At 37.3% G+C, this 27126-nt stretch overlaps 1 protein-coding gene across 1 annotated transcript; it reads right to left on the bottom strand.

The window, feature by feature from the left end:
- Positions 1-1887: 1887 nt before the first annotated feature.
- aebp1b (AE binding protein 1b) lies at positions 1888-25127 on the bottom strand. The gene is made up of 22 exons (XM_084086346.1): positions 24553-25127; positions 22341-22415; positions 21484-21693; positions 19693-19980; positions 18853-18975; positions 18675-18767; positions 18035-18115; positions 17423-17482; positions 16075-16128; positions 13137-13223; positions 11970-12079; positions 11716-11855; positions 11520-11604; positions 10873-11017; positions 9217-9305; positions 8789-8912; positions 8423-8619; positions 7815-7994; positions 6981-7668; positions 5578-5717; positions 3022-3121; positions 1888-2936 (listed from the first exon to the last, which is right to left on the bottom strand). Exons 1-22 carry the CDS (start codon positions 24863-24865, stop codon positions 2365-2367), a joined length of 3954 nt encoding a protein of 1317 aa, XP_083942472.1. The 5' UTR covers positions 24866-25127; the 3' UTR covers positions 1888-2364.
- Between the last annotated feature and the right edge of the window lie 1999 nt (positions 25128-27126).

Below are 27126 nucleotides of genomic sequence, written 5' to 3'. Positions count from 1 at the left end.
TCAAAAACTGCCTGCTAAACAAATAAATAACATAATTCAAATAAGCAACAAAATCTGACATGAACTGTCTCACACATGACGTTACTTATGCTCAAATAGTGTTAAAAAAGCTTATATTTCAGCCTAGGCCAGCCAATACGCATGTGCAGTCCTAAGCACTTGTCTCAGAACGCCGTTTCAATAGCAACCAGCTCTTAACGGCAGCTGCAGTGACACGATGACTTTACCAGTCAGCGATTGGCTCTTTTATTTAGAAAGTGGGACTTATTCTGCCATATTACAAGTATAGTATTCCTGCGATACCGGAGGCTTCAGTTTCAGGACCTCAGTCCTATGACCACATTTCTAAGACCCTTATTTATTTATTTATTTTATGTACCAACAGTTTTTACTATTTTTAGAGCTCGTCTGGTGTGTTACTGACTTGTGAGGTAAATGGTAAAATTGTTTGCGCTACAAACTAGTGTGTTTAGTAGTACATTGATGAATTAAAACAACATGAAAACAAATACCAGTTTACAACATCAATCACCACAATGGACTGTTTTTTGCACAGCTAAAATAGTCTTTGCATCTGTTTGTTTTAGGCTTAATTCAGGTCTCCTCTGTTGGAGTAGAATTGGCTAGGTGGCGCTGTCACAAACAAACAGCATCCTAGAAATGCAGTCCTGAAACTGCAGCCTGCGGTAATTAACGTGGCTCTCTCCTTCATCCACATGATCCAAATATTTATCGGTTCACTCACTTGATCCTTTATTTGTTGGTGCGTGCTATAATACATATTGTAAACCTCTCTGGTATAGTTTATTCTGATTCATTAAAATGTTTATATAGTTTATATTATATATTATTTATAATATTGTATAAAATATTACGTGCAATTAGTGCATTTGTTAACATGAAATAATGAACAATATAACAGCATGTATCTTGTTTAATGTTAATTTCTACATATACATTCTTAGCATGTGCCGCCTTTTACCAGGAACTAGGGACTTTGGGGTGGTACTCGGTGTGTTTCCACCGTAGGAACCAGGGTCTAAATGAAGTTCCGGGTAAATATTTTCCCCTCCGAAAGTCCCTAGTTGCAAGGTAGTACTTTTTCAGAGTTCAGGAACTTTCAGTGGTTGGACTTGGGTGCTGAACATGCTGATTGGTTGAGATTGTGCCGCATTTTGATTGGTTGACTCCACACAGAATTTTATTTCAACCACCATTTTTTTAAATCTGTTGCAGTGCGTACAGTAAACAACGCTGTTGTCTGCTATTCAAATCAACAATAGAGTTTAAAAAATACAACCGATGGACCAACGACAAGGTTCAGGCTTTATTAAGCTTAAATTCAGAGGATGAAAAACTGTAAAGTAGCACGCAGTCCTACGTCACCAGACTAATTTGCCTAAACTTCATGGTACTTTAGACCACGGTGGAAACGCAGACAGCAACAGGTCTGGGGTGAAAAAAGTTCCTTGGAAAAAAGTTCATGGAACAAATTGTCTCTGGGTAATTTCGGTGGAAACGCGGCTATGTGCTTTCATTTCTTACAAGATCCTTTCTCAAATGTGCGAGTATGTAATTTATACCAAATAATTTAAATTTAATGCTATGCAATAATGCTAACAGGGTTTTATTATCATTATTGCTGTTTAGATTTCCAAATACCTGCAGTACTCCAACTCTGTCACAAGGAAAAGTGTGTACGCCTGCTTAGAACACAATGTGGTGCTAAACACTTTGGTGCAAAACGTCAAAGACCATTTTTATACATCTGATCATTGTGGATTTTAGTGTACAGGCACTCTAAAATCAAATCTGTGCATAGGTACGTTTTATAAATGAGGCCCTTGATGTGCACATGACACTAATGCAGATAAAACAAAAACAGTGTGAATATGAAAACAAGGCTTTATTTACTGGTAAGAAACTGTCCTTTAGCACAGGGCATTGAACCTTGTGGAACTTTTAGGGAAAATCTCCCATGTACACTTGCCCTATACAAACAAAGACTGACTGTTTATTGTGAGAAAGAAATTGTAATACAGCCCCTTCTCTTGTATTAAAACATTCTCCTTTCCTCTCAGTGAATATGCTGGTCATATGAGCAGTTTTCATGTTACATTTTGGTAGTATACTGTAGTATACAGTAGATGTGTAGCCAGGAATGCACAACAGAATTATTCTTACTACGTTCAGGCTTTGCAAGCCATTGGGTGCTGCTTTCAACATACTTTGCAACCAGAAAATTGAGTGTTATTAATTATCAAGGTCACTTTTCATATTCTGGAATAAAAGTCTTTTGTGTAATGACCTATATAGTCCAAAACAATCAATCTGTGGAGCAAAACTTTGATCTGTAGTTTGCTCTTAATAATCATCTATCTTGTAATTGTAGTTGTAGTCCAGTGCATCTGTCAACTCAATCTCTTCTGGTGGGGTTGTGTTCTCTTCAAAGGTTTCCCCAAGGGGCCAGGAGTCATACCATGGGGTTGTACTCTCTGTGGTAGATGGAAGTGAAGTTGTGGTGGTCATGGTTGTGGTAGGGGGTGTCGTTTTGCTGTCCAGAAGTCTTTGCTGCCGTAGGCGGCGGATTCTCATTATCCGTAATCGACGGAGACGAGCCCTGTTCATGTCCCCACCGTTACCGGCAGGAATTTGGTTATTGAATTTAGAATTTGGGATTTGGTTACTGCCGTGTGACAAGTGCCGCCCACTGCCCCTGTTGCCACTGCTCAGCAACCTGATGGGCCTATTGCCATGGAGAGCCATGATCTGTTTGATGCGGTCCCAGTTAGACTTGTTGAGGTCAAAGTTGCACAGGGTAGCACCTGGGTCAAATCCCACCACACATAGACGGGTGGAGGAAGAGTAGCCGTCTGCTCTGGCAGTTACACGGTACTCACCAGGGTTTAGAAGTCGCCAGTAATCTCCAGATTCACCTAAGAGTAGAAGTCTTCTTTATTGACACTCTTTAGTACACAAAAAAAAACAGTACAATTTCCAGAACTACAGAAAATATCTCACCAGTCCTGACATCATGGTTGACTCCCTCCACAGAGACAGTGGCATTGGGAATAGGGTTTCCCTCTTTATCCCTCACAACTCCCTTAATGCCACGATGCACCTGGGAAAGAGACCATGGTTAATGTAAGGTTGCGCAGGGCAGTGTTGTAGTACTCGAGTTTGGAAAAGAAAGCACTCAGACTAAAGTCTCATGTCAGAGTCCAAGACCACATTTTAAGCATTTGGACTTGGCCTGGACTTGGACTACTACTACAACACTGGTGCAGAGTTCTCGAAGTCCTACCTACAAGGTTCCCTTTCGAGGGAACTTGACGCTGCATCATGGCATTGATAGTATTGGATCGCCTTTAGCATGTGCTGGTGTCCGAATCATGTGTGAAATCACTGCAATCCTATTGGCCGACGGAGGTCAGGCAATAAGAATGCTCTACTCCTGACTAGCTCTCTTCTCGAGGGATGAGGGTCAGACATCTGCTCGCCACTGATTCAAGACCTGCAGCAGGCAGCCTTTGATCATGAGGATTGCAGGTTGAGTTGGTATTTGAGACAGATGTTTCCCTTTCTCTTTCTCCCGACCCCATGTCCCATTTTGGATCTGGAAGCTTACTCTGCTCCTGATGCTCTCAGGAGATTTTTTTGCCAACCCTGACACTTCAGTATTTCTGGGAGTAGCAGTCTCCAGCTGGATTTTTCACCATATCTTCATGGAGCGATGTGGTGTGGTGTCCGCTTCCTCATGTTAACTTCTGTCAATTTTATCTCTGTGGAATGAGGTTATAGGACTCACTTCAGCGGGTTTGCTTTGGGGGCAAATTACAGTATGGAGTTGTCCTTTCTCTGTGGAAGACCCCGGCGTTGCCTAGGGTCCCAAGCTTGGGGCATGTTGCCATCGCAAGACTACCATGTCAAGTCAAGTCACCTTCATTTATATAGCGCTTTTAACAATATGGATTGTTTCAAAGCAGCTTTACAGTGATAATAGGAAAGTAAAGTAACAGAGATTATTTTGGCTTTACAGCAGCTCTAGAATAAAGTTAATGTCCAGCTAATGTTAGTTTTGATCGATTCACTTCCGTTGCAAAGATCATTAGTTATTAACTTAGGGGCCGCTTACACCACACCATTCTAACAGAAAACCTTTAATGCGCTCTGGCCCAATCATTCGCACAACAACAGTGCCTTGTGGCTCGAGAACGCAAACCTTGAAATAGGTTCCAAGGCGCAAGCCTTGAAGAAAAAAAATATATGTTATCATGTTAACATCGGCATGTAATTGCAGGATTATCACGATGGACACTTCCTTCGCAGGCTGAGGTACAGTCTTGGATGGCCATCGAGCCCTCAGTCTCACAGTCTCTAAAAAGCACTGTCCTTCAATTAGACATTAAACAAAGACTCTCTGTGGTCATTAAACTCCTCGTAAAGAGTAGGAGTATAACCCCAATGTCCTGGCTAAATTCCCTCCATTGGCCCTTATCAGTCATGGTCTCCTAATAATCCCCATCCATTGAATTGGCTCTATCACTTTACTCTTCTCTCCACCTATAGCTGGTTTGTGATGAGTGCACTGGCGCCATTGCACTGTGGCTGCTGTCACATAATCCAGGTCAATGCTGCACACTGGTGGTGGGTGACACCCCTGATATGTTGGTAAAGCACTTTAGGTGTAAAATAGTGCATAATAATTCATTCATTCAAGTGTACATGGCCGCCGTTTCGGCTTGTCATGTCCACATTGTTGGAGCTGAGGCCAGGTTACATTCCAAAGGTGCCTTTTTTGACTGTTCATCTTCTCTGCACACATTCGGGTCAACAGTTTGGATATGGATTCAACCCCAGGATCTCAGGTCCTTCTGAGGTAATTGTTCTTCAGTGGCCATAAGGTGTGTATCTGTGCATACTCTCACAAACTTGCTGGCATTTTCACTTAGCCTATGAGGCGCACGGTCTTCTAAGATGCTCATATTAGAGGTTTGTGTTGCGGTAGGCTGGTCCTTTCCGCACACATTCATAAGGATTGCAGTTTGGACATGGATTCGTCAACAGGATCTCAAGTCCTTCTGGGTCATTTCATTCAGTCGGCCACAGGGTTTGTGCATCTGCATACATCTCAACCTTGTTGGTCAGGCATTTGTTCAGTATGGCGGCATGGGTATTAACATTCCCATAGCTTCAACACCACAACGCAGCTTTAAGTTCCCTCAAAAGAGAACATCTCTGGGTTACATATGTAACCCGGTTCCTCACAAGATGCTGCGTCACTCTGCCATACTTCCCGCATGCCTTTGCAGCTTCTACAGACAATTAGAATCTGGTAATTCTGTGAATTAGGTGCCCATATGTTTGATGAAGCCCTACGCTTTGTCACCTGACCTTTATCGGCCAGTAAGATTGACGTGATTCAGAAACCGGTGCATACTGAATAGCATCAAAGCCATGACGCAACATCTCGTTCCCTTCTCAGGGAACCGTGTTACATACTTAACAGAGACGGGCTTCTCTATTTTTAAACAATTGTTATGGTCCATTCTCATGATGTGAATGTGAACAGCTCACCTGAGCCATGAAGGTCAGCAGGGCCTCTCTGTTATGCTCCCATTCTCTTAAAAGTTCACTCTGATGAGGGAACTTATCACATCCCAAGAAAATTGACAGTTCAAAACAGTTAGTGTGAAGGTAGCTGAAGTCATTCATACCTAAAAGAGAAGAAGGGACAGGAATAGGTATCAAAAAGAAATTAGTCACTAAAAGCCCTGATATACTCACAATAAAGTTATTTTTCGTTCTTCGCTTATGTTTTCACGTGCTTTGCAATTCGGGTCTCCATTCAGTTTAAATTACGTTTATTTATATACCACTTTATACAATAGATTGCATTATTAAAGATGTGACAGAGTGACAGTGACAAAGTTGATTAGAATTAAAAATTAATTGTCTACTATAAAGATGTCGAACTTGACGTACTAAACAGAAGAAATGAACCAGAGAGGATTTATACGTCAAAGGTAGAGCCTCAACGCACACTAGGGCTGCACAATTAATCGCAATGAAACCGCACGCGATTTGGCAAAGGCTGCGATTATTTTATGCGCAGCTTGTCAGTGCAGCTGATCGGTAGTAAATGCTGCTCCATCTGAACGCCAGAGGGCGCTCTCACGCAGACACGCCAAATATGCCCCGCCGCAGAAGTACAATAACACAAGTCATTCCAGGAAATCCCTATCGGGCATCATACTATCTGTAGCTGAATAAACAGAAGATTGAAACCCTTTGATTGATTAAACATGACTAATAAACACACAACTGCCTTATTCTGTGTAAGAAGCCACATCATCTCACAGGAAAGATGTTTGACGCTTGTTGCTTATTCAAAAGTGACTCAAACCCACAGTGCTTTCAGATCACAGCGTTTACAGAGCCGTACATCAATGACAAGCTGCGCATAAAAAAATAATCGCAGGATTTGCAATTTCAAAACCGCGATAAGCCAAATCGGTTTAAGTGCGATTACATGTAAATTGCGATTAATCGTGCAGCCCTAACACACACCTACACATTATGTAATTGCCACGGACCAATGGTAGTAGGAAGGTGTTTACCAGTCGGAGTGAACTTTAATTTAGTTTTGCCCTGATTTTGTTCAAAATGGCGTCACACAAGTTCGTTCTTATATATAAGGTAATCGGTGTCTTAACGTGTCAAAGCAGATTCAATTTGATCTGAAAGATCCTTCTAAATCAGGGGTGTCCAATCCAGCACCTGGAAGGGCACCTTCCTGGAGAATTTAGCTTCAACACTAATTAAACATGCCTGAACCAGCTAACAAGGTCTTCCGGATTTTTAGAAACTTCCTGGCATGAGCAGGCTGAAGCAAATCTTTACAGTAATATGGCCCTCCAGGAGCAGGATTGGACAGCCCTGTTCTAAATTATTGTTCCACACAAATTCCTAATGCTTACTTCCTGGGATGGGCTTCCACTTTGCACGGTTGACAATTCCCAGCCCACCTGTTGGGTCCTCACTATGGCATCCTCCCTGATAGGTTTGTGTCATGGTGCGGTGAGTAGAAGCATAAGAAATGGCCAACCAGCGAAACAAAGACTGGTCCTCAACCACTCTGATCTCTTCCCCTGGTTCACCCTCTCCATATCCCTCTGGGTATCCTTCTTGATAGCCCTCATGATACCCTTCAGAGTGACCCTCATGATGATACCTTTGATTCTCATCATGGTACCCTTGGGTCTCATCGTGATACCCTTGGGTCTCATCGTGATACCCTTGGGTCTCATCGTGATACCCTTGGTTCTCCTCATGGTATCCTTGGTTCTGATGGTGGTACCCATAACTTTCTTGATGGTATCCATAGTTTTCTTGATGATATGCATGGTTTTCTTGGGGGCCACTGTAGCTCTCCTGATGGTATCCAATGTGAAGGTAAGGGTTGGGCTCTTCTTCCTCTTCCTCATACTGTCGCTTCCGTCTGTTCGCTCTGGAGTTGAGTTTTTTCTCCATATCCTCAGACTCCTTGGTGAGGCGGTGCATGTCGAAGGGGTATGTCACCAGTCTCTCGCCACCCTGCAGGTTGGCACCAAGTACAAATGGATGACTCTCCATCCAGGAGATAAGGGCAAGAGTCTCCACTGCAACCTGAAAGGAAGAACATAAAGAAAAAAAAAATGTTAGTACTGGTCCTCTAATCTAGTTGGTCAAGCTCAAGGTGTTCAAGACTAGAGTATGTGAGTGGTGCTTTGATTCATTAAATGAACATATATAACACAGAATTATTTCCTTACTGAGCCATTGCTTGACAGAATACCCTCAGGTATGGGTACATGGTGATTTGGTGTCAATTTGGGCACCATGCCCTTATCCTCTGCATCCCAAAGAATGTTATTTATGTCTGGAAAGTTCTGGAAGATGTCACGGCCATCTTCAGTCCAGTGTCCTACTGTCCAGCTGCCCAACTCTGAGCCCTGTGAAACAAAGTTATGTTACTTACATCATTTTGTGAGATTAAAATGTCACAACACCATTTATATTTGTACATTTGGCAGATTGCTTATCCACATTGATTTGTCTATTATTAGTCAGTTTGCATGTTCCCTGGGAATTTAACCTGTCTGGTTGATTGTTCTCATTTGTAAGTTGCTTTGGATAAAAGCGTCTGCTAAATGAATAAATGTAAATGTAAATTATAAAGTTGATGTTTACAGGTCCAAACGCTAAGATCAGATCATATCCCAAAAGCAAACAAAAAATGGTGCTAATATGTGAAAAATCTTAATCCTATGGATTATCTCCATTACAAAATCTCAGATGGCTAGACTGTAGCTTTTTTCTGAATCTGTTTAAAAGCAGTAATTATTTTATCAATTCCTGCCTAATACATTTTTAAACGCACCTTCTCAAAAGCTCTCATGTGGCCATCAGGATTAACTGATGGCACCAGATGAATTCGTGTCTCATCCACAAGGTGGCGCACTCGAGGGTTGCCATCTTTATACTCTCTACACAGGTACTGCATGAGCATCAGAAGAAGCTCTCGTCCCAAAGCTTCATTACCATGATAACCTGCTGTGTACCTGAACTCTGGCTCTCCTGAGGAAAGATAAATGGATAATGAACACACTCACATTGTTTGTTTCTCCTCCTCGTTTATGTTAAAATTTTAAATCTGATAACAAATTATTTAATGACCAATACCTGTAATATAACCAAAACGGAATAATAATACTGTTTCTTCCATACCTACTCTGATATCCCTCACCTGTTTCGTGTATCCCAGGGTTATCAGTAATTTCCATGGCATAAATTTCTAGCCCTTTAAAGCTCTTGCCCAAACTGTAGAATCTGGTGATGTTGGGACACTCCTCAGAAACTGATTTCATGAGCTGTGACAATAGGAAAAGTAAAAAAATATAAGTGATTACCGCACATTCAGTCATTTGTTGCAATCCATAAGCCTACTAAACTTCTGTGTGTAACTCATCCCACATGGTTTGTGGCCTGTGTGTAACGCATCCTACATACACCTTGAATCTTATAGCTTAGAAACACAGACATGATCTGGCAGCCACACACAACATCCTATCATAAAGACCAGTTTTACATTTTCTTAAATTGTAGTTTATTCTTATATCTTTTTTGCCATTCATGAACTTTTAAGACTCCAGGAATTTGGCGCTCTCCCATCACCTTCTCCATGTCTAGGTAGTTGTGATGGGTGTAGTCCAGGTCATCTCGATGCATCACTTCATTCTGACTCTGGTGTTGGCTGAGAGGATCTGAGTATAGAACAAATGCACAATGTTGATTAATATACTTAAACTGTTGATGCTAAAAATGTGCCCGAAGCCGAATACCTTATTCGGAAAGGCACGGATGATGGCTTCAAAGGGATTTTTTTTTAATTTTGCCTAATAATAGAAAAAATATTTGCCTGACACAGTCACTCCTTGCTGAATAACATGTGTGCCAGGGGATAGCACGAAATTATACTTAAACAAATCACAAATCAAATAGCCGTGTTGCTGTCTCTATGCATCTCTCAGAAATCAGAACTTGGCAGGAGAAATATCAACTAAAATACTACATCATACAGATGTTCTACTATTTGATATGTACATTTAAATGATTTAAACCTTGTAAGATATGATACACGAATGAATGAAATAAGCATAGCTTGATCGCAATCGCAATTTTCAACACTGAACATTTTCTTTCAAATTCTATGTTCTCTAATAAGCTAGAGTCCGACTCTTCTTATTTGAGGTTATGGGTGATTGTCAAGCGGCAACCTACCGGTCTCTCTCCAACACGGAAGTGACTTAAACAGCAATTTATCGACTGGCCGCTAGAGATAGGCTCCAAAAGAGAGTCAATCCCATAGACCCCCCATGTTAATATGCCCAACTTTACAGCAGAAAAAAATATGTTTACAGCCTGGTACAAAAAGTGGTTTTGGTCTATAGCTAATTTTGCCCTTCATGACAACTGTGAGAATTTTTATATAACTCATCCGTTTAAATTATATTAAACCTTAAAGCTCTGCATAATTAGGGGCGTGGCCACTTGAGTGACAGGTGGATTGCTGCTGCTGTCAATACAAGCCGTTTGTCTGCTATCTGTTAGCCGTCACGTCACCTCAGCTAATCCCGCCTCTTTGCCCATTTTCGATTATCCGGGAGTGACGCGCTGCCAAGATGGCGACAGCCGGCTCTGCCCACTTTGGGCTTCAAAAATGCTCTTCAGAAACCTACAGGTGATGTCACGGACACAGCGTCCATATTTTTTTATAGTCTATGGTGATTGTCCTGACATAACTCTGTACACAAAATTCCTCTGGAAAATTAAAAATATTTTTTTTAACTTAATTTTTTTAACTTTGTTTTATGAAACATTTAATATTATTGTTTTAATTAGAAGATATTTAAATATTTATATTTATATTTATCGGGCTCGAACTCAGGTCACCCAAAGCACAATCGAATTACATCTCGAAGTACTGCCTACAAGGCTATCAGCTCTAACAGTTAGAAGATATTAACATAAATGTTATAATCATAATAAAAACTTATTATTTTGAGTTATACAAGGCATATTTGTTCAATAATAACTACGAAGCAAACAGATATACATTTAAAACCATAGACATAACAGTCTTCTCAAGTAATTGTATAAATTGTATATCCAACCCACGTCCAGTTTTATCCGAATACAGATACGAATAATTTTAGAGATGCAAACATTGGCTCTGCTGTACACCCCTAGTCAGCACACAATGCACAAAAAAACACAACATCTTTGTTTGAATTTGATGCTTCCCATCAATGTCTGTGTTGAGTCTCTCACCTGGTACTGGGCAGCCCAAAACCTCCATTCTCATACACATCGTACCATTCCAGCTCTGTGGCAAGATGCGGATATAACGTGCCACTACCGGCTCCATAAACTGAGACAAAACTGGGGTGCTTTTATCTGAGTTGCCAAAGAATAACTGAGAGCAGAGAGAAGGGAGAAAAAAAAAGTGACTCAAAGACTAAACACTTTTAGTTTAATAGTTTTTTTTTTTTTTTTTTTTTTATTGTATAATTTCAAGTGCTGCACTTTAAGCCTGGCCTATAATAGCATGGGTATAGAACCATATTAGTGTATTTGCATACTTTGGTATGATGCTTTATTGCAAAACCATTCATATAATCATAACTGATGTACAAAGTCGTGTACTTGTACATTAATTCTACTTAGTATATTTTAATTTTAAAGCAACTATGAAATATTTAGCTGACCTTCAGCTTTGGTTGAAGTTAAATTAATATGTATTGTTTAACTACAAAAAGTACAAAAGTTTGAGATCAAATAATAACTTCTTGAAATATCAGCATCACGGACCCCAGTTGAAAATCCCTGTCTAGTTAATGAGTTACGACCTCTAAGCAACACAGAAAGATTTGGAAACCAAAAGGAAAAGAGAAAATGACGGCAATCTGGCAACTTACCCATTCAGCATATCCGTCATGAAGGACAGTCCATTCTCTGCTGTCGTTACTAAATGCCACATAATAGGAAGAAACATAGTCGCTCCTGAAACAACAAAACAATAACAAGGACTGTAGATTTATACTGTTTAGATAGTTTGGTAGTTCTTAAACACAATTAACCACATGGCTCCTAAGTTTTTAATATCTGTCTTACTCTAGGGGGTCATCTCGTCCTTGGGTGATAACACCAGTGAACTCTGTTAGTGTACGTGCATCCAGTTCAATCCAGTGGATCTTCTCTTCAGGGTTAGCACACCATGCCCCACCATTCATATCATCTTCATCACCAGACGCCTGTTACATTAACCAATATGCTCACATTGACAACACATCTATTTCTATATGTATATTTCTTATACATTTCAGTGTTCCGTATATACATTAGAGTATCTGTGCATATGTTTATACCTGAATATTAAGACGAGATCTGTGTGAGCCATAGCGATGTTGAAAAACAGAGGAAGTCAGCAGCTGGTCATTATCTATGCGATGAGACTCCATACCCAGAGGAGGACAAACTGATACAACAAGACACAGCAAACCAGAGAAAAAATACATATGCATGAATGTGTTTTTGTCCTAACACATGATTTGAATAAAAGTATCTGCTAAATGAATAAATGTAAATGTGATTGACACAATATGTTCTAGTCCAGACTGAAATCAGTTTATCTGTGCTTTCTCACTAAGCTTTCTCACTGTGCTAAACTTTCCTGATGGCACCTCATTTTTAAATTTAAATTGGTGTCCTTTATTTTATACTTGTTCTTTTCTTTGTGTTCTAAAATGTGTTCAAAGTAAATATCAATTAATTTATATATATATCATTACTATTTTATGTATTACTTTATTCATTTCTATTTTTTTATAATTGTAAAATTGACGTTTTGATGTCATTATATATAAATATGAAAATATGTACATATATTATATACTCAATATTAGTTTGAACTATCAAGGTATAGACAAGACTATGCAGATACACAATAAACTCAAAAATATAATGAAACAACAATAGATTAATAACATTTATCTTTTTTTTTTATTCAAAACAATACGTTTTTTTATATAATAAGTGCTCTGCCACTTATTGTCTTCATTCAGAGTAATGTGCGTTAAGATGAAGGACTACATCCATGCATCTGCGCAGGGAGGACATTTGGAATTTTCTTTGAAAAGAACCAGCTGTTGAAATAAAGCAGGATTTGGCTGGATTCAGCATCTGCAATGACTTAAAAACAACTGAACTCTTCCAAAAGTGTTTTAAGGTAACTACTCACTTGAACCTAATGAATGCTTAATCAAGATCTCACTATTTCAATTATATTTATGTTGACATTATGTCTAAGTCACTGAACTGAATGCCAAAATGTTGCTTTTGTTTGGTAAGATCTGCGCCCAGAACTGAGAGCTGGGAATGCTCTTACATAAGTTTGTTGCATGTCAGTATTTTATTATTTATTCACAGTCATTTTGTCCTAAGTGTATTTTTTGTCTTATGTTATCTATTAAGTGATGAAGCTAATGGCAAGCATCCCATATGGCTATATGCCCAAACCGAGTCCTACAACTCACATTTAGGCTCTCTGTACACGCGTGGTGGAGGTTTCTGAATCCTGCGTTCTCTCTCCTCCTCTTCTTCATGCCTCTTCTCTTCTCTTTCTGAGATGACAAATTATTGGGAAAAACACAAAGTTCATGTTAATAGTTCATCATTAATGCTATGGATTCATGAGCAAAACATGAAGATAAAGCTGGTAGTTAACTGCTGGTAGTCAGTGTTGCTACTGTTATCTAATTAAAACTATTAAAAATCTTTTTTGGTTTAATTAAACTTAAAAAAAAACTTAAATGAAAATGAGAAATTTTGCCTTGACAGCTACTTGAAATAAGTGAATAAATAGAAATAAAAATAAATAATGACAAAAGCACATAAAGTTACTAAAAACTAAGCTAAAATTACTATGAAAAATCAGAACAAAAGTAGCTGTATATTTTAACTAAAAACATTTAAATCTTTTGATCATTTTTCATTATATTATAGGTTTTTTTTGCTTTTGATGAAAATGAATTAACATCTTAGCTTACTAGCTGTTTTGATCAGCTAGAACAAGGCTTTGTTTTTGATCAGCCATTGAGGAACTAGGTAAAATTATATTGGTGAATTCACATTTTGATGAATGTGAATGCTAACGGATGGCTTTCTCCAGTTTCTCCAGTTAATTTATATAAATTTCCTTGGCACAAACAAACAAAGCAATGTTAGAAGAGCACCACAGAGCAACACTCCACTGTAAGGATATACCGAAATTTCAGCTACCTAAACATTTCAGCCGAAATAGCTATTTTCGGTTTCGGGCCAAAATGGTTGAAACAGACATTTAATTACTGCTTCTCCAGTGGCATGTCAGTCACACTTTAGATTATGTTAATATGTTATGCCATTTTCACTAACTTACTATTAACTATGACTTTTGCCTCAATAAACTCCTAATTACTGCTTATTAATAGTTCAGGTATTGGGTAGGATTAAGAGATGTAGAATAAGGTCATGCAGAACAAGGCATTAATATGTGCCCAATAAGAACTAATAAGCAGCCTATATGCATGCTAATAAGCAACTAGTTTATAGTGAGAATTGGACCCTAAACTAAAGTGTTACCAACATGTCAGCTGTGTGGACACTAGCTCTGGACTGATAATATAAATTTTTCGATTTTAAACCGGTAATTATATGGTTTCTTATTTCTAAAATCTCTTAGTCTGTTCTGTTTTCTGTTGAGGCGTGAACAAAACTTCACTAAACTTCACTAAACATTTGTAGCACGCCTGCCATCCGATAATCACAAAAAGCTCTGTGCTTTGTTATTTTTAATATTAAAGCAAAGTCTCAACTTTAAAATTCTGTCGATTTAAAAAAAAAAAAATTTAAACAATAAATGTCTTTCTGCCGCTCTTTAATATGGCGGGACAGGTCACTGTAGTCATACATGAACCAATCATCTCATCTCCTCTTTACCACTAGTTACAGCACAAAATAACCAGGGGTGAACACCAGAAGGTATGTTGAAAGATACATTACAACATACCGAAATGAATCCTGTCTCATATAACAATGTCTCACCCAATCACTGTTTCAACTGGGAAAGACATCAGTAAAACAGCTTGTAGGCTATACAAATGTCACTTAACGTTATCTTTTCCTCAAGAAAGCTATTCAATATCCACAAACTCATTAGTTAGCTAGAAAAAATAACTCAGCATTTTGCTAAATTGATATATGCACTGTACATATTCACATATTTTTACTTAACCTGTTAGTGATGTCTTCATTATTTAATGTATGTTTGAATAAATCTGTCATGAAAACAATTTTTCACAGTATATTGTCATTTTAAGGTTTATATTTCACCAACAAACTGGAGTAGAAACAATTCTGCTATTAAAAAGTTTTAATAAAAACGGCCTCATGTGCAATTTAAATGTTTGTAAAGTTAGTTTTAGCTTCTTTTTGAGTGTTGATTATTAAATAAATTTGATTAATTAATTGATTATTTATTATTTATTTATTTTCGGTTTCAGTTTTCAGCCATTTTTCAATAGTCTCTGTACATTGGAATGGGATAGGAGAAAAAATATATAGATATATTTTTTAAATTAGTCTTCCAGGTTTTGTCATCATCCTTGCAACCCTTTATAACTATACTGTGGCATAGACGAGTGTGTAGTATCATAATTTTACATCAGGTTTAAGTATATTGCAGATGACTTCTGATTTCAGATAATGTTAGAAGAGCTTAACTTTGTTGAACCTGGAACATTTCTCTCAAGATCTTCCAAACTCTCTTTCTCAGCTCGCTTACTTATTTTGGTTAATATTCAACAATATTCTGCATATAGAAATTGTATAAAAAATTCCTGCTCCAGACAGTGCGAAGGATTTTGTTCAGTCTGTTAGGAACTAGAACTGAACATCAGAGTTCATGGGAACAGGGTCAGAGTTCACAGGTGTTAATGAATGCTTGTCATTCCGTAATTTCCCACAACTGTCAAAGTCAGTAATCATGTGTAAGCAGAATGTAGGGTAGATGGAAGAGGAAGATGTAGGGTAGAACGTTGATGTTTTTGATCAATAAAACATTTTTTTTCAGCTCAAGACAAACCAAACAAATGGAATGAACAAAGATGTTTAAAAAAATAATAATAATTTAAAAAATATGTGATCTTACTCATGTATTGTATGTCCAAATATCTGATTAAAACCAATGATAGTCCAATACTACACTGGAATAAACAACACTATAACTACACTATTGTTGTGTTAAACTGAATAGCACCCACTGAGTAGTTATGGTTTTCTAAATTGTATTATTGTTCAGAATATCAGGCGACTGCGTTCTAGAGCATACATCCAAATCATATTCAGTACAACTGCACTCTTAAATATAAAGTTTTAGTTGAGAGCACGGCAAAAAGATATAAACTCTCTTTATATGAGGATAAAACACTGTACCTCTTTCCTCTTGTTCTTTTCTCTCTCTTTCCCTATCCTCTTCCAGTTTCTTTTCTGATGACAAAACAGAAAGCAAGGGTGTAACAACATATCAAAGTCAGTGTCACACATTAAGCAAATACAGCCGGATTCAAAGAAGTTTAAAGGTGTTTTAAAAAAAAAAGACATTATATAATGAATATGTAATGAATAAGAAATTAATTGAGCTTTGAGGTCATAAATCAGATAATACATTTGTGACATGGATCATGTGAACACATTAGTAGGTCAGATTGAAGCAGAAGATGCTCTTTGGATCATTCTTAAATCATGCTGGAAAACACGACCGTGATGTTTTACAGAAACTTGTGGAGATCATTAAAGCAAAAGAGGACAAACCAAATACTAAATTCAAAATATGTCAGAAAATATTGTCTGAAAGTCAGCTTCCAGCTTAAGTGAATTAGATATAAACTGAATCAGATAATCAAATCAAAATTGTTCCTGCCACATTTTCCTTAAGGCTACAATCTTTTCCTGCACGAAATTCTGTTTTTATACCCTAATAATAACATTGTCTATTTTGTTTTTCTTCTGGACAGAGTTTTGTTTCCTAATAAAAATTCCCTTTATCTAAAATAAGGGCTCCATGCACGCACATCCTGATTTTGCGGAGTTAGACGCGTTCCTGGGTCAACATGTTTTGTTGATCCTGGAAAAACATTCCTGTCCAAAAATGTAATCCTAACCATATCCCTACCCAAAAACCTAACCCTTTCCTATAAGATATCCCTAAAATCTGAGGGAAATGATAGGTGAATAACACTGATGTAGAATCACCTAAACCTTGTTGTAAGCCTAAACTTGACATAAACTGTGTCCCTCAAATCTGACTGGTTGATTGGAAATGTTGTTACAGAATCAACAAAGGTGTTGCAGCAAACACGCTGCACTTGGTAAAATCAGGTTCTGCCTCCATGCATGCACCCCATATCATATTGCCTCTTAAAACCTGCTAACAAGGTAAACTGTAACGTACATAAGGGTTTTTATGCATAAGTTTTTTTTTTTTTTTTTTTATTAAATAAGATTTAGTTGGGGAGGAGACACAGGACATTATAGTATTCTGGTTGAAAAAAAAAAACATTTCCACTGACATTTTCATTTAACGGCAACATGATTTAAAATGATCAGCTTCATCTTAAGCGGCACCTCTGTGTCTCTGCTAAGTGTTTATTTAAGGTCAGAAATGACAGGTCACACTTTCTGTACTCTCATTAAGAAAGAGGGAGGCCAACACCTCTCATGCATGTCTCACTGTATGTTTGTTTCCTTTTCAAAATGAGTATCAAAGTAGTATGTACTGTACCATGTCCATATTCATATTCTTCATACCAGTTGTTTTCAAATGGAGGGATGGTGGGCTCCTCTATGACAAAAGAAAAGAAATGTAGGTTAAGTTTGCGAGATTTACTGAGAGTACAGTAGAGAAACTTTAATGACTCATAAAATGTTCGCTAATTGTCTGTCACTGTTGGATTGCTGTCTTTTGTAAGACACTGCGGATTTTTAATGGTGTAAAAACAAGATCTTTCATGAGATGGGTGTATATTGTGGTAAGAGTTTTATTTGATTCACACATAAATTCATAGGGTGTTTAAATTCACTCCTTTGTAACAGATGTTTAAAAAAAAAAAAAAAAAAAGAGTCTGAGACAGCAGAAAGCCATTAACCCAACTGCCAATTAAACCTACCTACTTTTGTTTTGTCTGTTTTTATTATGTTTTGAAACTATAGTTACAATTACAAAATGTGAACTTAAAGTAATTTTAAGACATAGTAATATGCCATAATAAATAGTAAAACCATTTTGCAATAATAGTTAAACAGAGAAGTGGCCATGAACATTTCATAAATCATAGTTTACAATGTCATGTTATTTTGAGGAGGACACAGCATTTAGAAGGAATAATCGGTTTACCTGTGGTAGTGAACTGCCGGTCATAGTCGGTAGAGCTGATCTCTTCGCCATCAGGGAAAGGCAGGTTTTCTGCCACCTCATCTGTTGCCAAAGAAAATACATTTTTATAACTTTTTTAAAGTGTGTCCTAACTGAACAATTGGTCATTTGTGACTCCTGCTAACTAGCTTCAGGACTTAAAGGAGCTGTATGTAAGATTGTGGCCACAACTGGTACTGCAATCACTTTCAAATTACTGTAGAGCGGTGTATCCCCTCCCCCTCCCGCCTGACTCGAGGTTGCCAGATAGGCTGCAGAATCCAGCAGGAACGTTTGTAGCTGCAGCTGTGGTAACTAGAGCAGAGCTGGCAACCCGGATGCAGAAACACTACTGACTTTGTGATTGGTAGATAGGTGGAGGGTGGGGCATCAGGCCAAAACACAACATGACAACATCAACATCAGTTGAGGGCTGCAACTTCACTTTTTAAATGACAATATCCTAGCCGGACTACTGTTGTCAGTGATATAAGTATTTGAAATGAACATGATTTCTTACTGTCTAGTGACATATCAGGGCCATTTTATGATTAATTGAAATACATTTCTTACATACAGCTCCTTTAATTCATGTGAAAACATTAATTTTTGGAAGACTCACATCTGGCATCCCAATAATCATCCTCATTAGTTGGACGGCCAGCAATCACAGAAGTTGTGGGTGTGGGCTCATCCACCTTCCAATAGTCATCGTCTTCAAAAAAGTTAAAGGAAATGTTGATCATAATAATGCACAAAGTAGTGTTTATTTACACAGAAATGAGTGATATTATGCTCACATGAGTCAGGAAAAGGTTGGGAATACTCATCCGTGTCAGGAGGAAAATCTGTTGCGAAATCTGTGGTTTTGTCTGTCGGAGGGTATGTAGGCTTTGCCGCTGTTGTTGTCTCCGCAGGAAATTCTATGTATACAAACAGTCTTTGTGAGTGCAAGTGAATTCCAGCCATATTCCAGATCATGGAATAAAATCATTCTACATGATCTTATTCCAGACACAGCATGTTCTCCAAAGTTGTTTGACAATGATATATGTTTCTGTAGAAGCCACAAGTCACTTTATTTTATTATTTTTTTGTAAATCATGTTTCATAGGTGATTTCTGGGTGAAGTACTACACTACCCATAATTCCTAAAGAGAGATCCACCAAACAAAGAAGTTGCTGGTACCACGCAACTATAAATTGTGACAAAAGAGCTCATCAGCAACTACTCCTGTGAATCATTGCAAATGAGTCTCACAATATTTATAACAGTATATATAACAGTTTTATATAGCATAGTTAATTGGTTTATTTGATTATGTCAGTCATAATGCTTCATGGTATCAGCAGTTAATTCATTTGTAAAATAATTTAAGTACTCAGTCTTGTATTTTTGTATTTGACTCTGATTTTCTTATACCATTTTGCTTCAGATCAAATGTGTAATGTTGTTATTCATCTCTGAACTGGTTGGTTTGGTTGAGGAATCTTTATGAAGAATGTTTTAAAATCCCCAAGGAGAAAATGAGTGGAGACAATACTTCTACAGAACCAAGGCAGTCAATGTTCTGCTCCAATCACACCAAAATGCCCAGATCTAATTGAGTGAGTCATTTAATAAGAACGGCTTTTCTAACCTTCATCCCAGTATTGGTCAGGTTCAGGGTCATAAAAATCCTCATCGTATTCAATGGGCACAGTGGTTGTGGGGGCCACAGTGGTGGTGGTGGTGGTAGTGGTGGTGATGGTGGTGGTCTCCGCCCTATTCTTCTTGCCTTTCTTCTTCCCACCCTTCTCTCCTTTGGCTTTCTTCTCGCCCTTGGGTTTCTTGGTGGGCTTGGGAACTTTGGGCTTCTTGGTGGGCTTGGGCTCTTTCTGTCGTTTTCCTCTTCCCTCCCTCTCAGTTTCTCTACGCATTCTCTTTGCTTAAAGGACACAGAGAGAAGGAAAGAGAAGGAAAGAAACCAACTTGGCAAAAGTAACCATCTTGAATTTTGGGGTTTAGAAAACTGTAGTTTATAGCTCAGTCATATACTATAGCCACACATGTTGAAGTTGAAGGTTACTTTGTGGTTAGTCTCAGACTGTCTGATGCATATCGAACACAGAACTGTAATTTTCTGAAAACAGCAAGCTAATCTGATTGGCTGCACTTATGCAATTTCCATTCCAGGATGTGCAGGTCGTGTTTACAAAGTACTGTTCTGATACAATAGGCTCTTTTGGTTGTCACATGTCGGTCAATGGTCTGTCTATGTAGCCAGTTCTTGTCTAAAATAAGTTGCAAAGTGGATCATACTTTATGCCGATTCAAAAGTTCCTGCAAGAAAACAAAAAGTTAATTTACATTATTTAATTCACTTGTATTATCTCATCATAAATTGCTTAAGAGTAAAAACATTTCACAAGTTTATCATAGTCTTATTTTGAAGCAATCATTTACAAGAGAAAATTCAATCACAGCCATGTCTTTAAGACCATGGTATGAGGTTTTATCTGAGGTGTTGTACCTTCATGGCGTGTTCACAGCAAAACCAGAGAAAAACCATTTTAGGATCACCAAAGAACCTTTCAGTGAACACTTCTTAAAAGTACCATTTTTTTCTTAATGTGAAGACATATTAATAATATGAAAAACCACTGTAAGGAGCCTTTTGTAAAATTGAAATGTTCCATGCAAATAAATGAATAGAATAAAAAAATATTTTTATGAATGTAGAGATGTTTCACAGCTGAGACCAAAAAAAAAGAGTAACATTATCATCCACGAAAACAGTGTGTCATAACCAATATCCTGCCAAGCTTAACTTATTTGAGCTGCTTGATCAAATGGAAAAGCACACTTTTTGCACACAAGTTTGGGGAAACCAATCAGCCAATTCTGGCTTTTCTAAAAGTCTAGTTTTCTACACTGCAACACTGACTCCCTCAGCCAACCCACGCTTCTTGGACACTTGTAACAGGAACGTACAAAGGAAAAGGAATGCATCTGTCTACCAGGATGTCTGGCTACACTTTGATGATTCTCTCCTAATTTCCAACACATTGTTCTGGATGACTGACTAATTCAAGTATGATTCAAACAGCCCTTCTACTTCTGGCCCAGATCTGGAAACAGGAAAAAAAGTTATCTAAAAAGACTATAAATATTAAAAGTGACTTAATAACATACACAATTAAAATCTTTGAGCAAAAATAAATGTGTTTAATATAGCAAAATGGTGGAAGTTAGCAAAATGCTAATCCCTTACAAAACATTTAAGAAAAAAAACACATTTTTACAATTTGAAATACTGAATATATTCAAAGTGTTTCAGTATACTGACAAAACACTGAACCCAGAATGTTAAATGAATCAGAAATGTGCAGGATGGACTGTCATAATAATTGTGATAATGTTGACTGATAATATTAAGGTAAATACTTACAAAGGATGTCCAGCTTGACCATGGCTTGTGATTCCTTGTCTCTGTTTCTGGCCACACATTTGTACATCCCAGCATTGTTCAAATTGGCATTGAGAACAATGAGAGAGGACAAGGAATTGCCATGACTGCGCACCTCGAGATTGTCATGTTTTGTTAGAATCTTCTCACCATTAGGAGAAAACCAGTAAATCTCTTCTGCATCCCCAACAACTAGGAAATAACATAGAAAAATGACTGAATTAATACTATAGCTTTAGCATCTGAGTTAGTTCAACAACAAATGCATATCCAGCCATTGCCTTATGTTTTTATTATTTATTTTATTATTTATTAAAACCTGATATTATTTTATTATAAATTGTATTATTTATTAAATACTCTTGCAATATATTCCAAGCATATGATAGCTCTGTGTGAAGAAATTTATATAATTCAATAAAAAGAATGACTCCTTGCACTCTCAAATCAAATATGGTGCCATTAATGTCAATGAAATTTAACCTCAAGTGCAGCATTTTTGTAACAAATTTGATTTTTGCTGTCCAGTTGAGAATGTTTTTAGGCTTGTTTATTTAGTGAATGACGACTTGCATTTGACGTCTGTCCCTCGCACAAAGCTTTATGACTTCAAAAGACTTGTTGCTCGTAGACCACTTTCATGATATATATATTTTAATTTTTTGTTAGTATGTAATTTGACAGATCTAATCCACTTTTAATTTCATTGTAATGAAAAGAGTAGCCACAATGTTCTCTAAAAATTCATCTTTGTCATTCCAAACATACGAGTTTGGAATGACACAAGGGTGGATAAATGATGACAAAATTATTATTTTATGGTTAAACTGGCCTCTCACCTTTGCACAGCAATCGTTTGTACTGTCCAACTTCAATCTTTGCATAGGGTGGGATTATCTTCACTTGTGGAACATCTAGAAAAACAAAAATTATTCTTGGCTCTTCATTTCCATATTATTAACTCATCTTTAATTGAAGCTACACTCTAACACACACATCCAGACGGCCCAATTTTAGAGTTCATGGCCTCATATGTTGACACAGACGCTTTGGCCCTTGAAATTCATCCTGTCCTGTGTCCCAAGGGCAGTTTCATCCCTGCTGGGAAAGTTTTAAGCAACATTCTTGCCTGTTGCTGTGAAGTCATTACCCACAGAGCTAGTCCACAACGCCAGTCCTTGGGTGTCTCTGAGTAATCTGGCAAAAGTTTACTTAGCTGTTGATCAACACTAGCTTGCATTGAAGGGGTTTCAGCACAGGCCTTTTTGCCATTTTTATTGCCAGAGAGAACACAAAATGATTAGGAGAAAAGCAGAAACAGGATTGTTCAATTGGAGTCAAACTCTTATTGTCAACAGAGTATGTGCACTAACTACTACGCCAGTTTAGGCCGAAACAGGACAAATGACAGCTGTTGATGGGTTTCACCATTTCTTCCCATATGCGTAATTGTAAATCTTTTTTTAAAATGTTCAGAAATTTCCAAAAATATTACTAGTGTTTTTCCAAGTGTTTCGTGAAGAACAGTTTCCTCATTCAACTTCAGATGGGTTCCTAAATATCAGATTTTACAGATTGTATCAAGTATCATTTGATCCTTTTCAGTCTGACAGTCTAAGAGTACTAAATCGTCTAACAGACAGGAGCACCAGGGTAAAGCCTGGGCTGGTGTGCAAGTGTGTTTGAAGTCTGTTCTACCAGAGCATCTTCAGAATGAAGAACCACAGCTAGGCCAAAACTGAGCCAAGAAGCCAAAGGTCTTGAAGTCGATGTGAAACCCTCATTTTGCTTGGTTAATGTAACATATTTCCAAATAAAACAAGATTCAACAAGTAAAAATGTAGGGCAGCAATTGATTTTGTTCACTCGTTTGTGAAAAGTTGGCATTAAATAGCAAGCCTGCTAAAATAATGCCTAAAATAGCAATTGGTTGACAACATCAAATAGCCTGTGAGGCCATAGTGACATCAGCGGAAAAGGAAAGTCGTTTCAGAGAAAAGATAAGTTATTACATTTTGATTAAACTCTTCATCTTTGAAATTACATGCATCAGTGAATCATTCACAACAAGGCAAGGAACAAGTATTAAGCAAGTGAATAAGGTCAATATTTGGATTTCGTGTTGACTTTAAACCCTAAAAAGCAACCAAAAGGCTCTGACTCTCCCACCATGGCAGCAACCTTTATAAAAGTCTTGTGAGAGGCTACTCTAGGGAGTGACAAATAACACTACAGATATTCCTGCCTAAGACATGTAAATACATACATTCCTATTGGGTTCTTCTCATTACTCTTTGCAATTTCACCGATCTTTCCAGTTTGTAAAAGTGAGTCTGCATTCCTGCATTTAATGGAAATGCTGTGTTATTGAATACCATAAGCCTGCCAGTAACCATATTTTCCAAACCTCAGCAACAGTGCTGCTATTAACTCTTAAATTAACTCCTTAATCTGAGTTGCAAGAATAATGAAGCCATCACATTCTTTTGAAACACAAGGAAGAAAGTCTGTCTTCAACGTACAGTATAGAGCGCTAGTTGATCTTCACCATTTGTTACATCACGTCAGGTAAATAACTTAGCTTTTGCCTTCCTCGGTGAGTTCTCTTCTTAGACGTGGCTTCTCCAAGCGCAGGTGCAAGTATTGCTGTTGTCACCAAGAGCTTTGGTCACAAAACTGCAAAAACTCTGGCATCCTTCAAGAAGAATCCCTGTCTTTCGTAAAGTACCACTCAAAATATGCTGTAAACTATGTGCAAAATATAACCTGTCAAAGTAAATGCAGTGTGCTGTTGGAAAACTGAATACTAATTAGCAAGTGCTTTCATTCCAAATCACCAAAAATTTGTACTTGGTTAAAGGTTCTTTTTGTTTCTTATACATTTGGGATCCTAGAGACTCCCAACGTCCCCTCTAGCCTAATTAAAACCCAATTGATAGAGATTATTGAAGCTTTCAGGGATTATTACCAAAAGTCAAGATCAGCCTGATACTTTTTATAGAACATAAGAGTTAAACAGAACTTTAGACAAAAGTCTTGTGTCATTTGTACCTGCTCCAGATGTTGCCTTTCTGCCCTCCACATGTTGCTCTGGAGCTGTGTGGCTGATCTCTGATTCGCTGTGTTCTGTCAGTCCGTTTACAGTCCAGAAGTAAACCAGCAGGGACAGATAGAGAACTGATAGTGGCGCCTGGTCCCTTAGTCCCGGCATGGTGCCTTGTTCACGGCTGCAAACAGAAGAAGAGATCCGCGGACAGTTTTTAGAAGGGGATGGGTGAGTGCTGGAGAGGGAGAAAGAGAATGTGAGAGAGTGAGAGAGCGAGACAGAGGGGTGTGAGGCGAAGGGGAGGGGGGAGAGACACATAAGGAGCTACAGAGGAGTGTAAAAACAGACTTAAAGAGAGGGGGTAGGAAAGAAAGAAAGAAAGAAAGAAAGAAAGAAAGAAAGAAAGAAAGAAAGAAAGAAAGAAAGAAAGAAAGAAAGAAAGAAAGAAAGAAAGAAAGAAAGAAAGAAAGAAAGAAAGAAAGAAAACTGTTTAAGATCCTTTTTTCTGAGGGTATATTTCTGTAGTTTTACTAGGTAAAGAGAAATGTATGCAGTCAGCTGTATAGAGTCATTCAATGAAGACGAATTAAGAGTGTGTGGCAATAGGTGTGGCAAGATCTAAATGCCATATATAGACATTTAAAGACAAGTTGTTGCCAGAGTCTGGAATTACATTATGGCATGTAATATTAAGTGCTGGGTTTTCAATGTTATGTTAAAGAAATAGTGTTCAAGCGATTAGACATTTAGATTGATTGCTTTGTCAGAGCTGTAGTCTTGTGGGAAATGCTTTGACATATGGAACAGCTGAGCTTTGGTTGACCTAAGCTCAAGTCCCATCGAGGTCCTCTCCTGTTCACCTCAATTCTTCCCAATGCTCCTGGTCTCTTTATATATATATATATATATATATATATATATATATATATATATATACAGTGCAATGCATAAGTGAATACACCCATGCTAAAGTTGACTAAAAAGAGGAATAAAAAATCATATTTTGGAAATTGAACTTAATGCCTTAATTTAAAAAATTAAGAAAAATCCAACCTTTAAGGACACCAATTTTCTTTGTGAATGAATAATGTATCGTAAATAAATAAATGTTCTTCCTTAAAATACATGGTGCATAAGTGAGTACACCCCTATGTTAAATTCCCATAAAGGCAGGCAGATTTTTATTTTTAAGTATTTTTTATATATTTTTTTTAGGATACTATGCATCCTGATAAAGTTCCCTTGGCCTTTGGAATTAAAATAGCCCCACATCATCACATAGCCTTCACCATACCTAGAGATTGGCATGGGGTACTTTCCATAAGATCATCTCTCAATGCAAATCAAACTAGCTTTTAGGCTAACTGAAATAAAATCATGCCAGTCTCTAGGTATGGTGAAGGCTATGTGATGATGTGGGGCTATTTTAATTCCAAAGGCCAAGGGAACTTTATCAGGATGCATAGTATCCTAAAATTTAAAAAAAAAAAATACTTAAAAATAAAAATCTGCCTGCCTCTATGGGAATTTAACATAGGGGTGTACTCACTTATGCACCATGTATTTTAAGGAAGAACATTTATTTATTTACGATACATTATTCATTCACAAAGAAAATTGGTGTCCTTAAAGGTTGGATTTTTCCTAATTTTTTAAATTAAGGCATTAAGTTCAATTTCCAAAATATGATTTTTTATTCCTCTTTTTAGTCAACTTTAGCATGGGTGTATTCACTTATGCATTGCACTGTATATATATATATATATATATATATATATGTATTGTATTGTGAAAATCACTATACAAATAAACTGAACTCAGTCTGCCAAACAGATACAATTGGCCTAGCCAATTTTGGTATGTTAGGACAATCAAACCATCAGAGAAATGTTGAAAATGCGAGTCTTATACTTTTACACTTACCTTACTGATAGTTTACTTCTAGTTGTCTCTCCATTCTAAGCAGGGACAGAAGAAAGTATGTTAACATAAATAAAAATATACCCACAGCAGCTTTTAAAACAGTTTTGAGTAGGTGCCATTCAACACACTCTCAAAATCATAGTAAAAGGGGTAAATTGTTTCAGATTTCAGACTTACACTTGGCGTCAAATAAAAGAGGAATGAGATTTTTTTTTTTTTTTTTTTTTAATTTGTTGACCCATTTTTCCAGTTTTTCCAGCTGTTGTTACTGCACAAAAAGGTTCCAACAAAACAAACATCTGTCATAAAAATGTATTAACCAATGTCTTTGGTCAAATTCAACCATACTAATAAGCAAAAATGTAATTTATTACAAAAATGAAATTAAAAAAATATTTAAAAAATAAATAAATAAAAAATTACACAAAAATTTGGAAAAAGATTTTGGAGCTGCTGTACAGACCCTTCAGCCTGAGGCATATTCATTTCACTTTTGGTGTAAAATAGCCTTTACATTTGCCAAAAAAATAAAAAAGTTACGCAAAAAGTAACAACGCATTACTTTCCATTACACAATAAGTTACTTTTTTAAGGAGTAAAACAACATTGTAACATTTTTTTTTTTTAAGTAACGTTCCCCAACACTGTTTTTTTAT

Source organism: Abramis brama (genome assembly GCF_963993115.1).
Source record: "Abramis brama genome assembly, chromosome: 16".
In the NCBI taxonomy this organism is placed as follows: domain Eukaryota; kingdom Metazoa; phylum Chordata; class Actinopteri; order Cypriniformes; family Leuciscidae; genus Abramis; species Abramis brama.
This window is presented reverse-complemented; position numbering and strand designations above follow the sequence as displayed.